General features: G+C 44.9%; 1 protein-coding gene across 3 annotated transcripts; it reads right to left on the bottom strand.

The window, feature by feature from the left end:
* Positions 1 to 3114: 3114 nt before the first annotated feature.
* On the bottom strand, positions 3115 to 9989 carry LOC136527292 (probable protein phosphatase 2C 36). 3 transcript variants are annotated; one of them, XM_066519975.1, is made up of 8 exons: positions 9610 to 9989; positions 8158 to 8231; positions 6738 to 6922; positions 6096 to 6141; positions 4640 to 5008; positions 4193 to 4557; positions 3876 to 4112; positions 3115 to 3489 (listed from the first exon to the last, which is right to left on the bottom strand). In XM_066519975.1, the coding sequence occupies exons 3-8, from the start codon at positions 6885 to 6887 to the stop codon at positions 3307 to 3309; spliced, it is 1350 nt and encodes a 449-aa protein (XP_066376072.1). In that variant the 5' UTR covers positions 6888 to 6922; positions 8158 to 8231; positions 9610 to 9989; the 3' UTR covers positions 3115 to 3306. The 3 variants fall into 3 exon arrangements, with proteins under 3 accessions (XP_066376072.1, XP_066376070.1, XP_066376073.1); XM_066519973.1 differs by lacking the exon at positions 8158 to 8231 and having other exon boundaries at positions 3116 to 3489; XM_066519976.1 differs by lacking the exons at positions 8158 to 8231; positions 9610 to 9989 and having other exon boundaries at positions 3116 to 3489; positions 6096 to 6176; positions 6738 to 6802.
* Between the last annotated feature and the right edge of the window lie 3868 nt (positions 9990 to 13857).

Here is a 13857-nt window from a genome sequence, read left to right as displayed (position 1 = left end):
TTAGCCTCAGGCATTATACAGAAGAGCACCAGCCCTTTTTCATCTGCTGTGTTATTGGTCAAAAAGAAGGATAATACCTGGCATTTTTGCGTCGATTATCGGCAGCTCAATGCTATTACTGTCAAGGGCAAGTACCCAGTTCCTATCATAGATGAGTTACTCGATGAACTCTCAGGTTCCTCATGGTTCACTAAACTGGATCTACGCTCTGGATTCCACCAGATTTTGCTCAAGCCGGGAGAAGAGTTCAAAACAGCATTCCAGACCCATTTCGGACAGTTTGAGTTCCGCGTCATGCCCTTTGGTCTTACGGGCGCACCGGGAACTTTTCAGGATGCAATGAACTCCACGTTGGCTCACTTTCTCAGGAAGTTCGTCTTGGTTTTCTTCGACGACATCTTGATATATAGTAAATCCTATGAGGAACATCTTCATCACCTGGCTTTAGTATTGCAGCAATTACAGGCTCATTCCTGGAAGATTAAAATGTCAAAGTGTGAGTTTGCCAAGCGCAGCGTTGCATATCTGGGCCATGTCATTACTCCTGAAGGTGTGACAACTGATCCCCAGAAAGTGAGTGCTATTGTTAATTGGCCTCTACCTCAGACTGTCAAAGATTTGAGGGGATTCCTGGGCTTAGCGGGCTATTATCGCAAATTTGTGCGCCATTTTGGCATTCTCGCAAAACCATTAACTGAGCTGCTCCGAAAGAATACCTTGTTTGTGTGGACACCAGCTCATGCTAGTTCCTTTGAAGCCCTGAAACATGCACTCAGTACATCTCCGGTGCTTTCGCTACCCCAGTTTGACAAACCTTTCAGCATTGAAACCGATGCCAGCGGCAATGGAGTTGGTGCAGTGCTTACCCAGGATGGACACCCATTGGCATTCCTCAGCAAAGCCTTGGGGCCACGCTCTCGGGGTCTAAGCACGTATGAGAAGGAATACATGGCAGTTTTGCTGGCAGTCCAACAATGGCGCTCTTATTTGCAACATGCAGAATTCACCATATTTACAGATCAGCAGAGTCTTGTCCAACTTACTAATCAGCGTCTTCATACCATTTGGCAACAGAAACTATTCTCCAAATTGGTGGGCCTTCAGTTCCGTATTGTGTATAAGCTAGGATCTTCAAATCGGGTGGCAGACGCTCTATCACGCAAAACTGTACATGATTCCACCTGTGCAGCGCTATCTGTCATTACACCAACTTGGATTCAAGAGGTTATAGCTGGGTATACATCAGATCCCGTGAGTTCAGACATGTTGATTAAGTTATCTATCAACCCAGATGAGCTGCCGGGTTTCTCTCTTCGCAATGGTGTCATTCGTCACGGCTCTACAATCTGGATTGGTGATAATATTCCATTGCAGCAGAAGATATTGCACGCTACACACTCGAGCGCTCTGGGCGGGCATTCTGGATTCCCAGCCACATACACTAGACTGAAGCAGTTGTTCTCTTGGAAAGGGCTGAAAGCCTCTGCCAGAAACTTTGTGCAGTCTTGCTTGACTTGCCAACAAGCCAAACCTGACCGAACCCGCCTCCCTGGTCTTCTTCAACCATTGGCTGTTCCCACAGGAGCTTGGCAAACTATATCCCTCGATTTCGTTGAAGGCTTACCACGCTCTGGTCATGTCAATTGCATTCTGGTCATTATTGACTCTTTCACCAAGTATGGCCACTTTGTGCCGCTGTTACATCCTTTCACAGCGTCTACAGTCGCGAAGTTGTTCCTCAACCATGTTTATCGCCTCCATGGACTACCTTCGGCCATTGTTTCTGACCGGGACAGGATTTTCACAAGTTTATTCTGGCGTGAGCTCTTTCGTCTGGCCGATGTGACTTTACAGATGAGTTCCAGTTATCATCCGCAGACTGACGGACAAACTGAGCGGCTCAACCAATCCATGGAGATGTTTCTGCGGTGTTTCGTCAATGCCTGTCCAGCTAAATGGTCTTCTTGGCTTGCCCTGGCGGAATTCTGGTACAACGCCACAACTCACTCGGCTCTGGGGCGTTCACCTTTTGAAGCACTTTACGGCTATCTTCCTCGGCATTTTGGGATATCTGCTTGGGATGATGTAGCTGTTCCAGAGCTGTCCACTTGGCTGCAGAATCGTCAGGTTATGACTGATCTGATCCTTCAACATCTCGCCAGAGCCAAAGAGCGGATGAAAAGGCAGGCTGATAAAAAGCGTACTGAACGCCAGTTCCAGGTGGGAGACAAGGTGTTCGTGAAGATTCAACCATATGTGCAGTCTACTCTAGCACCCCGTGCTAATCAGAAGTTGTCCTTCAAGTTTTATGGTCCCTTTGAAATTCTGGAGCGCATCGGCGCTGTGGCCTACAAGCTCCTTTTACCACCATCTACTGCTATCCATCCAGTATTCCATGTCAGTCAGCTAAAGGCCGCTGTTATGCCTACTGTCCAGGTATCTTCTTCCCTACCGTCTGCCACTGAGTTGCCTCGCATTCCTCTCAAGGTTCTGCAGAATCGCACTGTCCCTACTGCTAATGGCTCGGTAGAGCAAGGGTTGATTCTCTGGTCTGGATGGCCGGCTGACATGGCGACTTGGGAGAATTTGCTCCAGCTGCATCAAGATTTCCCAAGAGCCCCGGCTTGGGGTCAAGCCGGTACTCAAGCCCCGGGGAGTGTTGGCGGCCCAACTACCACAAACACTTCGGATGAGGAGGCCCATGGACCTCGGGTCGGGTCACGTGTACGTCGGCCCAATATTCGCTTGGCTGGTGATGAGTGGAAGTGAGAACGTGCCTGCGTGCACCTACGGGCAATTGCCGTGTAATAGATATAAGAACCAGAGAGAGAGGGGGGGGGGGGGGATTATCATCATTCATGTAACAACTCTAAACTCTCAAGCACTCAATCCTTCCTCGCCTACTCTCCCTAGCCCAACTTCTGTGCTGTTCGTCTGATTTCCTGCCTCCACTTCTCCTAACCTGGCCCCCTCTGCTAACAGAGATTCCCTGTCTCCACTCACCACCGGCAATATCCACCATGATAAGAGTTTCCATGGGATTTGCGTCTGTCAAAATAACCACAAAGAACAAGATTACAAGAACACTTAGTTGGCTTGTGAAGCAAAGAGGATGCATGTGCATTGAGGTCCCCGAAGGTTTCTTGTGTAGAAAGCAGGACTTAGTGGTTATTTTGTTGTTTCACCTACTTGTGAGCCAAGCTTCTAATGTCACGTTAGAGGCTGTTCCTAGCCTATTTAACATGAAGTCACAAGCCTAAGAAGGTATCACGTTACATCCAATCTCACAATCATTACATTGTTATTTTAGGGATATCTTATGGAAAGAGGTTCTGGAGGTGTATGGTTTACAAATAAGACGATGACTGTGATATCGTCATGGAAATGCCTGCGAACCCCCTTATCGATCTTGATCAAGTCGGAGTATGGCATGTCACGTTTCGCCATTGCTTCCTGGAGAGCTGCTTTAATGAGTCTTCTTGCACTTCCCTGAAAAAATAGAGAAGCCAGTAGTCATAACAGGGGCAGTATATGCCACGTGTCCAAACAGACTTTACTTCTTCGTCCAACTAGGAAACCAAAACTATCCTCAACACCTCTATATGCCGAGTGAACCAAATTTGCGTTGTTTACTTTATTTGCAGCTTCACCAATATTATGTATATATGATGCAGCAATATAATCTATATAACCGTGCTGAACAGAAATGTCTGAGGCCAACAAACCTCATTCATAGAACGCAGCAAGTTACAAATACCTAGAGCTTGAAAAATACCACAAAACTGGTGTTCCTTCCATCTTCCATGTAAGCCACAAAACTAAGAAACATCACATAGACAAGCTGGATGCAATGAAACAAGAAAGTGAAAGCTTACGGCATGTTGATGTCTTTGAACAATCTTGACGGCTTCCTGGTTACTCAAGTGTTCCCACAAACCGTCTGAGGCAAATATTACGAAGCGGTCGCTTGGTTGAAGACTGTGTGATGTAATCGATGGGTTGGCACTCAACAAAGGTCTGCTGAATGGTTCTCCAAGTCTGAACTTTGAAGGGAGCAGTTCCCTGTTATATTTCGGATATTTCAAGTATGCATCACCTATGGATCTTGACACCTGCATCATCAATATGTAAGCACTGAATATATACAGTTCAAGTACTGTGACACAAAATTAAACAGTGAGATAAGGCTGACCTGTATGAGGCCTTTCACTCGCCAGACACCATGCCTCAATACAACAATATGCGGATCATCTGGGTGCTCAGCAATGAGCTCCTGCCTGACATCTTCCTCGCGGAGATTGTGCTCCCTGGACAGCTGCTCCGCGGCAATATTCCCATCAGGGGTGACCTTCCCAAGAACAGCTCGGGAATCCCCAAGGTTAGCAATGAGGAGAGTCTTCAGGTGCACGATGCCAACCAGGCAGCATGACCCCACAGTAGCGAGGACTGGCTTAAGTTGCCATTGGCGTGACACGAGTGTGATGAATCCCTGGTCTGTGGCCAGAAATGCCTTCCTGATAGCACCAGCTGTCATACCTTCTGGGCCAGATGCAGCCTCTACATAGATCAAACGAAATCAATCCATATTGTCTCCATGTTTATGCGTCTAGAGTGAATATGGTTGCATCTTGGGTCTCACCTATGAGGTTGGGTAGGAGGTTGCCGCAGGTGAATTGGGCAGCAGCAGGGCCGCCATGGCCATCGAAGACACCGATAACGGTGCCAATGGGCAGGACCGACTCGACACAGCAGTGGTCCTCGAGCTCATTGTTAGCCTGTACGACAGCTAGTGACAGATCTCCGTCTTGGCAGTGTGCAAGATCACGCCACCACAAGAGACCATCACGGCCCTCATGTGGCTTGTAAGGTTGGCCGGACCCCAGTTGCCCAGCCCATGCTAAGAACCTCTGGAGTGCCCCACCAAATTGCCGGCCAGGATCTTGAGTTTCATAAAATTCAGATGGGTATTCATCCGTGGCAGTCAAAGCAGAAACTGCGTCAGAAGCACCTGCACCACCCCACCTTTTTTCAAATTAGCATCCTATCACTGTCACAACAATTAAAATTGGTACTCAGCAAACCCCATGCCCGCTATACAAAGAGCAATACTAGAGCTCAAATGCGGTAATTAAAAACTCTAGAGGTGGGCTCGTTCTTAAGCGATCATTTTCATGATTACAAGAATAAATTGCTACTTAAAGATGTTATCATTCTTAGAAACATTGGAGAGGATCATGAAGTGCTCAGAGAAAGACATGGTGAAAAAGACCAGCAACTCAGCAAGGACGTCTAAGTCAAGAGAGAGATCCTGCCCAAGTCGAGTTCGAGCCCAGCTTGGCCTTCAAGAGCAGCCCGCACTGTAATGGACATCTAGGACGTATACGGACTCCGTTTTCAACGTTCTACCAAAAACAAATTCTGCTGTCGATATTTCTTACCACCACAGTGGCACATGAACGGTGAAAAAAACAAAATGGTCGTCACTTAGTGCCAGTATGAAACTCATTCCAAATGAAATTCGTTCAATGGAGGGATATACCAAAATCTACAATGGAATTCACAAGTACCTGGCTTCAGGGCAGGGGGCCCTTGCCCATACGATTAATTATGTTTATTTTGCAGGCTTCTTATGGGCGATGTGGACTACCATAAACAAGATGGCTATTGAGAAAAAATTCCCGAAAGAAAAGTTCCCGAAAGCCCCAACTGATGTTGTATACATTGCACTCTCCTTAATGCGGAAGTGGAGCATCCTTCTCAAAGAGGTGGACAAGGAGCGATATCATGTGCTGGATGAAGAACTTCCAACCAAGTTCGATGGCCCCGACATACATTTATGAAATCTGATTGATGTAAAAGGGCTAGTGTCTTTGATGCTGTCCGGATCAGCTGGTATGCCAGCTTTGTTTTGTACCTTTTATATTGCTTTCTTAAAAGCAGAGGTAATCTCCTTGCAAGATTAAAAAAAACTGACTTTTATAACATATTTTAAGGATTTTGCTGAGGGAAAGCTTTATCTCCTAACATCATGTATCAGCTTATTCGTCAATATGCCAGCTATAGCTACCAGAGAATATTTTAAACGAGATGCTTACCTGAACTCATGTGTTGGTTGAAGACTTCCTTGGGTTGTATGTCAACCTACCACAACAAAAGCTTAGAAGTTCAATTCTTATCTACAAAAATTTTAGACAATGTTGCGGTGAATTACATCAAATCCATTTATGTACTTAAAAAGAGCTGTTAATACCTACCTATCGCAAAATATCAACTCAAATCTAGTAAGAAATTAAGCACATTATGCTATTATTTATGGGCCAAAATTAATTCTCCAATACTATCAGTGGCATATGGGGCTAATGGAGAAAAGATGTACAGTGATGCAGAATGTCAAGGGTGCACAGCTCTAGCTATTTCAGCTCCAATAACATTTATATAATACATGTCATATTCGTATTCGATAAAAATCTATCAAGTTCGTATCTCATATATCCGAAAAAATGTTTGGATATTTGAAAAATATATCCATATCACTATCCAACCCTCTATGGTCAATCGGATGGTCGGGAACATATCGTTACCATTTACACCCCTAATTACAGGATAACATGGCAGGAAATGTAGCTTATTCGTTCCATACAACATCGAATGAGGAATTAGGCACAACTAGTAGAAACAGCAAGTCGTGTTGCATGTGAAATGAATCATCAAGGGTAGCTGTGTGACAACAATAATACCTGGTCCTTAAGTGACCTTTTCTCGGTATCAAGCTTATCCAGTTCATCAACAATATCTGTTATAGTAGGCCTTTTCACTCGGTCAACCTCCACACATCTTAACGCTATTTTTAGGCATGTCTTAATTTCATGTGATGTGAGAGACAACATTGTGGCCTGAAACCTCTTCCCCTAGTTTCATGTACCTACAGATTTGAATCATAATGCTCAAAGATGTCACACCTGATTTTAAGGATAAAATAGGATGCATAATCTTATGTGCGCCCAGAGATCAATCACACACATAAGCCGACAAATTATAGAAAGTATCATCACAAGTGTTTGTTACATAACGAATGTCTTTACATAAATATAACTAAGACATAAAAGATAACTCTCTCGCGGAGGCTCCATAGCACAGGGACATCAACTGGTTAGTCTAGTATTCCTCAGGAAAGTCATCACTACTATGGTAATCTGTTACCCATCCGGGATTTTTATCCAAATAGTGAAAATAAACAAGCGTAAGTACATTCGTACTCAACAAGTGTAACATGGGGTTCATGAGGCTCAAAAGGCAAGACCCAGGTTTAACTGCATATAGCTTTTAGTTGTCTCAATTTTAGCATAAGCGTAACAACAAGTTGTTTTATTCCCAAAGTAAAACACATGATCAAAGTAAACATGATTAACGAATAGCATAAACAATAATATGATATAATATAACAGTGATCATCTATTCCATAAGGGTTCCAAGGCCGCTTGTGACCGTGAACACGGCTGTTATAACAGTTTTACACTCTGCAGAGGTTGTACATATTTACCTGTGAGTCATGATTCCCATATACCCGGGTTTATAACTCCCAAAACACTTCCAAGGTGAGCAGACAGGGTTCACTATGAAACCTTTCAAAGGTTCGTCTAACAAGTTAGGGCTGCTAGGTTTCCAATTGGCAAACAGATGTTGGGCTCCCCTTTCGAAAGGCACAATGACGCGCAGCCTATATACTAACGGACAGAGGCCGCACTATACCCGATTCGTCAAGCCCCTCTTGCACCATAAAGGTAACCTCTAACAAGCTAGAAAAGGTCCTTATACTGAGTTAAAGCCAGAGCCATGTGGCCCTCACAGTTGTACTGTAAGTCCCGGATGATCACTTACAGATAAGTCCTTAGGGAGAGAAATTTGTAACATAAATGCTCCAGCCCCTTGCTTCCATGTTACTAAAAAGTCAAGTTTTAGTGTTTATTGCATATTCCATTGGTCAAGTTACAAGATCATGGTTTAGTTGAGCACTAGCAATAGCTACCCAATGCATACTCCATAGGAGACAAGGTATAAGTTCAAGTCTAGAAAATCCTTATCAAGGTGACACATGCAATCATGAATTAAATGTATTAAGGTGAATAGGAAACAAGGATGATCCCATACTATACTTGCCTTGATCAAAGGGCTCCTGAACGAATCTACATCACACTATGATCACACAGACGCGAAGATCACGAAAATCGGAGCTATAACAAAGAAGTTGTGAATTAAACAAGATTTCCTTTAATAAAATAATAGATTAAATCTAATCTCGATTTTCAAAGGTGGTAAACATGTATAACAGTAGTACTATCCTATAGATTACGGAATTACGAAGCTAACGCAGGTTGAACGGATCAAAACGGAGTTAAAACGAAGAAGTTATGAGCAAAATAAGATAGTGGCACATCTATAAATAACTGAAAACGTATTGTAAATCTATACCGGAAGAAAATACATTTTGAAAATAAGAAAGCGTATTTTTGAAAAGCGCAAAGGACTGCGGGTTCTATAACTAGAAAAGGCAGGGGCTCTTTAGAAAAACAGCAATCCGAAACGGTATCTTCTTTTCTGAGCCGTTGATCTGAGATCGGACGGCCCAGATCGGATCGGGGAAGGGAGAGAGAGGGTGGCTGGCCGGAACAGTGACCGGCACGGCGGCTGCCATGAATGGCGGCGAAGGAGCTCGCCGGCGCACGTGAATAGGGCCCTAGAGACCGTGGTTCGACGAACCGAGAGCATGGGGCGGCAGAGGAGCTCGAGGCGAACTCACGGAGCTAGGTTACGACGACGAAGACGCGGCGGGACGACCTCGGCGTCGGCGGCGTCGACGGATTCCCTTCGGCGGCGGCGGATTTGCTGCTAGGGCTCGAGGACGCGGCGAAAGCTCGGCTTTATGGAAAAATAACGCAGGGCTCGGCCGCTATTTATGAGAGGCGGTGGGGCTTGCGGTGCACGCCAAAACAGAGGACGAGACGGGGAGGTGAAGGACTCCAACTCGGCGGAGTCCGGCTCGAACGCGAGCACGAGGTGGAAGACGAGCGCCCTGACGGGCGGGCCCGGCGCGTCAGCGGAACAAGGAGAGGGAAGGCGCGGCTGCTTCGCGGGTTGGACCGCGGCAAAGCTGGGCTGGCGCGTGGTGGCTACGGCCTGTGAGTGGGCTGGCGGATGGAGAGGGCCGGCCGGGCTAGTTGGGCCAGCAGGACGAAAGAGAGGGAAGAGAGGGGAGGGAGAGAAGAAAACCTTTTCCATTTTCTTTTCTAATTTCCAAAGAAATTTTCAAATCCAAATTCAAAACAATTGAAATTTGATTCAAACCACACAATACAAAGAATACTATGCAGCAGCATGAATGCATAATCATGGGTGTATACCTATGTTTGATTTTATTTTGACAAAAAATATTACCTTTCTAGATTTAAATGCTCACAATATTGCATAAATAAATCATATTCTATTATTTTAAAATGTTGCAAAATTTAGGGTGTTACAAAAGATGGCATACATGCACAAAGGTAAATTAGCACAATATGACATTTTGTGAAAAAAAAGGTATGGTGTTCTTGATGTAGGATATTTTCTTACAAGCTCAATAAAATCTTGGGGAGGCATATTTCCACATTTCATGTAACCCTCACGTCCAGTCATTACTTGTATGATTATAACACCCAAACTGAATACATCAAACTTTGATGTGATCTGGTACCTGTTGATGTATTCCGGTGGCATGTATCCACTGCATGGTATATTCTCAAATACAATAATGGATATTAGAAAATATAAACGGAAACTTTAATGATTCTTCACGTGGTATCAACTTACGGCGTTCCGATGATTCCTTTTGTAGTACAGGTTGTTGTTGAATCAAAGAGTCTTGACAAACCAAAATCTCCTATTTTTGGCACCATGTTTTTATCTAGTAATATATTTGCAGGTTTTAAATCTAGATGGTAAATAGGATCTTTGACTCCTTTATGAAGATAATATAAACCCTCACAAATTCCTTTAATTATTTTGTAACGTGTGTGCCAACCAAGTCCGCAGGATTCATCTGTAGAAATAAATAAAAGTGTATTACCAAGACATAAAAGGTAGAGATGACCTTTTCTTTTCATGCAAAAATCTAAGTAGAGCACAATCATACCAGAAAGATGCTTGTCCAGGCTTCCACCATGCAAGTATTCGAAGCAGAGGGCTTTTTTTTCCACTTCAGCATAAACATATTTTTCATTGTGCTTCACAGCTTTATGTGCTATTTCGTAGCAGTAGCCAACTAAGCGTACAATATTGTCATGTTGGAGCCTCATAAGGTTAGTACACTCATTCTTAAATTGCTTGTCATTGTCCCCTGGATGTGTATTATAAAGCTTCTTCACAGCAAGCTCTTCCCCACTGGCAAGTACTCCCTGTTAAACCAAATCGTGTTAACATGTGGTACATTATGGGTTGTTGTAGTTAGTATAATTTGGAATATAAAGACGTAAATAATAATAATACCTTGTAAACCACTCCATACCCACCACGGCCAACTATTTGATCATTGGAAAATTTATTTGTGATATGTTCTAAGAAATCGAATGTGAGATCCCTTGGTATCGCACTTGTATGTTGTAATCCGTCTTCCATGGCACTCTCAAACTCCTACAAGGTCTGGCTTTGACATCCCATCTAACAATAAAGAAAATATTCCATATAAGATAAGATCATGCAAATACATAAGTTCACAAACAGATATGTTGCTATTATGTTATGAACCGTAGCTTATTACGGGATAATGTCTTCAAGAGAGAGTTTGCTCTAGTTATCCTAAGAGCAAAAGCAGCACTCCACCCGTTTATAGATTTATGGCTAGAAGGCTTTGTGTAATTTTAGCTATTTTCTTTTTGACCTTTTTGTCTCTTGATTCTTTCCTGTAACAATCTTTACTTTTTAATAAAATTCTAGTAGGCCTAGTGCAAGCGGTAGAGTCTTACCGCCTGTGACCGGAAGGTCCCGGGTTCGAGTCGTGGTCTCCTCGCATTGCACAGGCGAGGGTAAGGCTTGTCACTGACACCCTTCCCCAGACCCCGCACAGAGCGGGAGCTCTCTGCACTGGGTACGCCCTTTAGGTGTTAAACCCCCTCCTATTCCATAACAAAAAAAACCGTTGCCAGGAAGATAGCTGAGCAAAGTCGTTGTGTGCCCCTGGATTCCACGTAGATACAATCAACCTGATCTCACAAGCCTAAGGCACCTACAGGGGATCCAGCGCACGCACGTCTCTATTCCTGAGAAAGACATCCTTCACGATGGAACTTGGAACCATGGCGTCCTTCCTCGGATCAAATGCAACAAGCCAACAACAATGATGTCCTTCGTGAGGGCTGGCGTACCAGTAAAGTTGGCGATAGTACTAACGACGAGGACGACTAGCGTGGCAGTGGCGGGCGAATTTGACTGCTTTTCATAGTTTCAGTAAATCGAGACAGTAAGCAACTAAACCAATCTTCTTAAGCACTGTATAGTGACCATAGTAGCAGAAAGTCAACTTTTAATTGGATCGTTTAGTGACGGAAGTTTGAAGATACGGTTGGAGCTTCAGACAAACTGGTGCGGCGTTTGTCAGCTTACTGCTTCATACGAAGTTGAGGGCACTGAAGCTGTTGCAATAACTGTTGCATGATATCCCTTTCTTTAACCAGGCTTGCAGATCAGGAACTGTGCATCACTATAAAAACAAAAGAATGGTGCGAGGAAGAAAGAAGGATGGGACTACCTCTCGAGTGCAGGCGGTCCCTTAAAGCGCAGGAGGCGCGTTCTTGATGCAGCTTCAGGCAGTGGATGCGTCGCGGGCCGGTCGGGAACGCCGGATCTGGAGGTAGGGCGACGGGCAGGCGGGGTACTCGGGCACAGGGGAAACGGAATCGAAGTGCCGTGACGGCGGAGCTCCTAGATCACCAAGCTCGTGGTATATCCCGAGCGAGCGGAAGGTCACTGTGATTATTCGCTATTCTGTTTAAAGAAAAAGCAACTATAACGTCTAAGAAGAGCTAATCCACCAATTGAACTTACATTTTGCAATTTACGAGCTCGGAGAGGGGGCGAGTGTCATAGTCGAGAACCCCTCGCTGATAGATGACATGCTCAGATCCATACTGAACGAGAAGAGCAGAGCATTTCTGATGCTAGCAATGTAGCTCGCTGTATACCTTGCGATTACTGGATCGAGAGAACTGGGGAGACGAGGAGAGAGAGTAGACTTTGGCTACTCGGAGACACAGATAGGTCAACCAACCATGGGCTTCATTCAAGCTTTCAGCGGCCTGCGAACTCGAGATATTTGGGGAAAGGCAACTTGGGGAAAGGGGCGTGTATGGGTGGGGCCGTGAGGGTTTGGGAAATATGCGGTGGAAAATGAGCCCGTGTGGGGTACTGGGGTGTGGCACTCAGTTCCGATTCTAGCGTGAAACGCCAGGCCCTGGATCCAGTGACGTTCGTTGATGCTCTGATCGAAGAACGCTTGGTTGGACCCGTGGATAGGCTAAAAGTTGGAAAACACCCCGTTAAAACAGCACCCATTTTCAGTTTTCACAACACGCTCTTTCAGATCTTAGATTAATGTCCTATTCGTTTGACTTATAATCCATATTTTTTCAGTAAATAAATAATATTTTTTTCTCATAATAAGTCAACCAGCGGTACTTTCAGTGCTTAAACGAACGGGTAAGCATGTGGCATGAGAGATCTCCCCTCGATCGGGGAAAGATGCGGCCGTGATCCAGAACTCCAGATCATCATCACAACAGTTTGGACTCACCTCCTTGTCAGCTGTCACGTGCAGACGTCGCGTAGCTCTACTGCCGCTCTATAAATTAGCTAGCAGCTCTATATGAAGTGAAATTTTTGTATTTTGTTCCCTTTTAAAAATAATTTTTACAAAAAAACATACGTCAAAACGTTTTCTGAAAATAGACTATTTTTAGATGTCTTAGAATATGACGTCGAGGTATGGGGTCAGCGTCGACTAACACGACGCCGAGGTATTGCCATGTCACGGACGACCGGGGTCGTCAGCGACACGGTGGTGCGTGGGGTCCGAGACGTCGGCGTCGTGTCAGCCAACGTCAAGGGCCCAACCTCGGCGCGGCTGGACTGCGCGCCGAGCTATTAGCACCATCCGGCGCGCGGCCCAGGCGGCCCAACAACGCACGGTGGCCTGGTATCTCGGCGCGGGGTCACTTAACGCCGAGCCACAGACCTCGGCGCGGCCCGACTCAACGCCGAGGTCTGGTCTCTTGAGGCCACGCCGAGGCCCCCTTCTTCTTCCTCCCTCCATTCTGAAGACCGCCGGCTCCCAAATCCCCCACGGCCCCCACGAAACTCTAACCCTCAAATGCAACTCTAGGTGTCCGGATCTTGTCTCCCGAAGCTTCCTCGAGGTAATGGTCCCTCCCCTCCTCCAATCTATCCGCGTAGATGTGCTTGCATTGTCTCTAATCATGTGGAATCATGGGTGTATGGTGTTTTGGTATATGTGTGTTTGCATTTGCAAAATGTATAGCTTAGGATGATTGAGTGCATTGTTGTTTAACTGTTTTATGTGCTGAACATGTTAGGTTAGTTTGGTTTCTAGTTATTTTGGTCATTAGGGTTCTTTGTTTATTGTAGGTGTCATTATGGTTAGTTATTTGTTGGTCATTAGGGTTAGTATGTATTTTATTTATTTGTTGATCATTACATTTTAATTTTTTATGACCAAGGCGTTTTGCCAAGGTACTCCTCTTTCCCCTCTTTCATTTCATCTATTTAGATTCGGTTGTTTTTGAACTTGGCATTATAGGTTTGGTTCATGTT

The sequence above is a fragment of the Miscanthus floridulus genome, chromosome 19, assembly GCF_019320115.1.
Source record: "Miscanthus floridulus cultivar M001 chromosome 19, ASM1932011v1, whole genome shotgun sequence".
Taxonomy (NCBI): domain Eukaryota; kingdom Viridiplantae; phylum Streptophyta; class Magnoliopsida; order Poales; family Poaceae; genus Miscanthus; species Miscanthus floridulus.
Note: the sequence above shows the minus strand (reverse complement) of the source record. Positions and strands in the feature narration are given on the sequence as shown.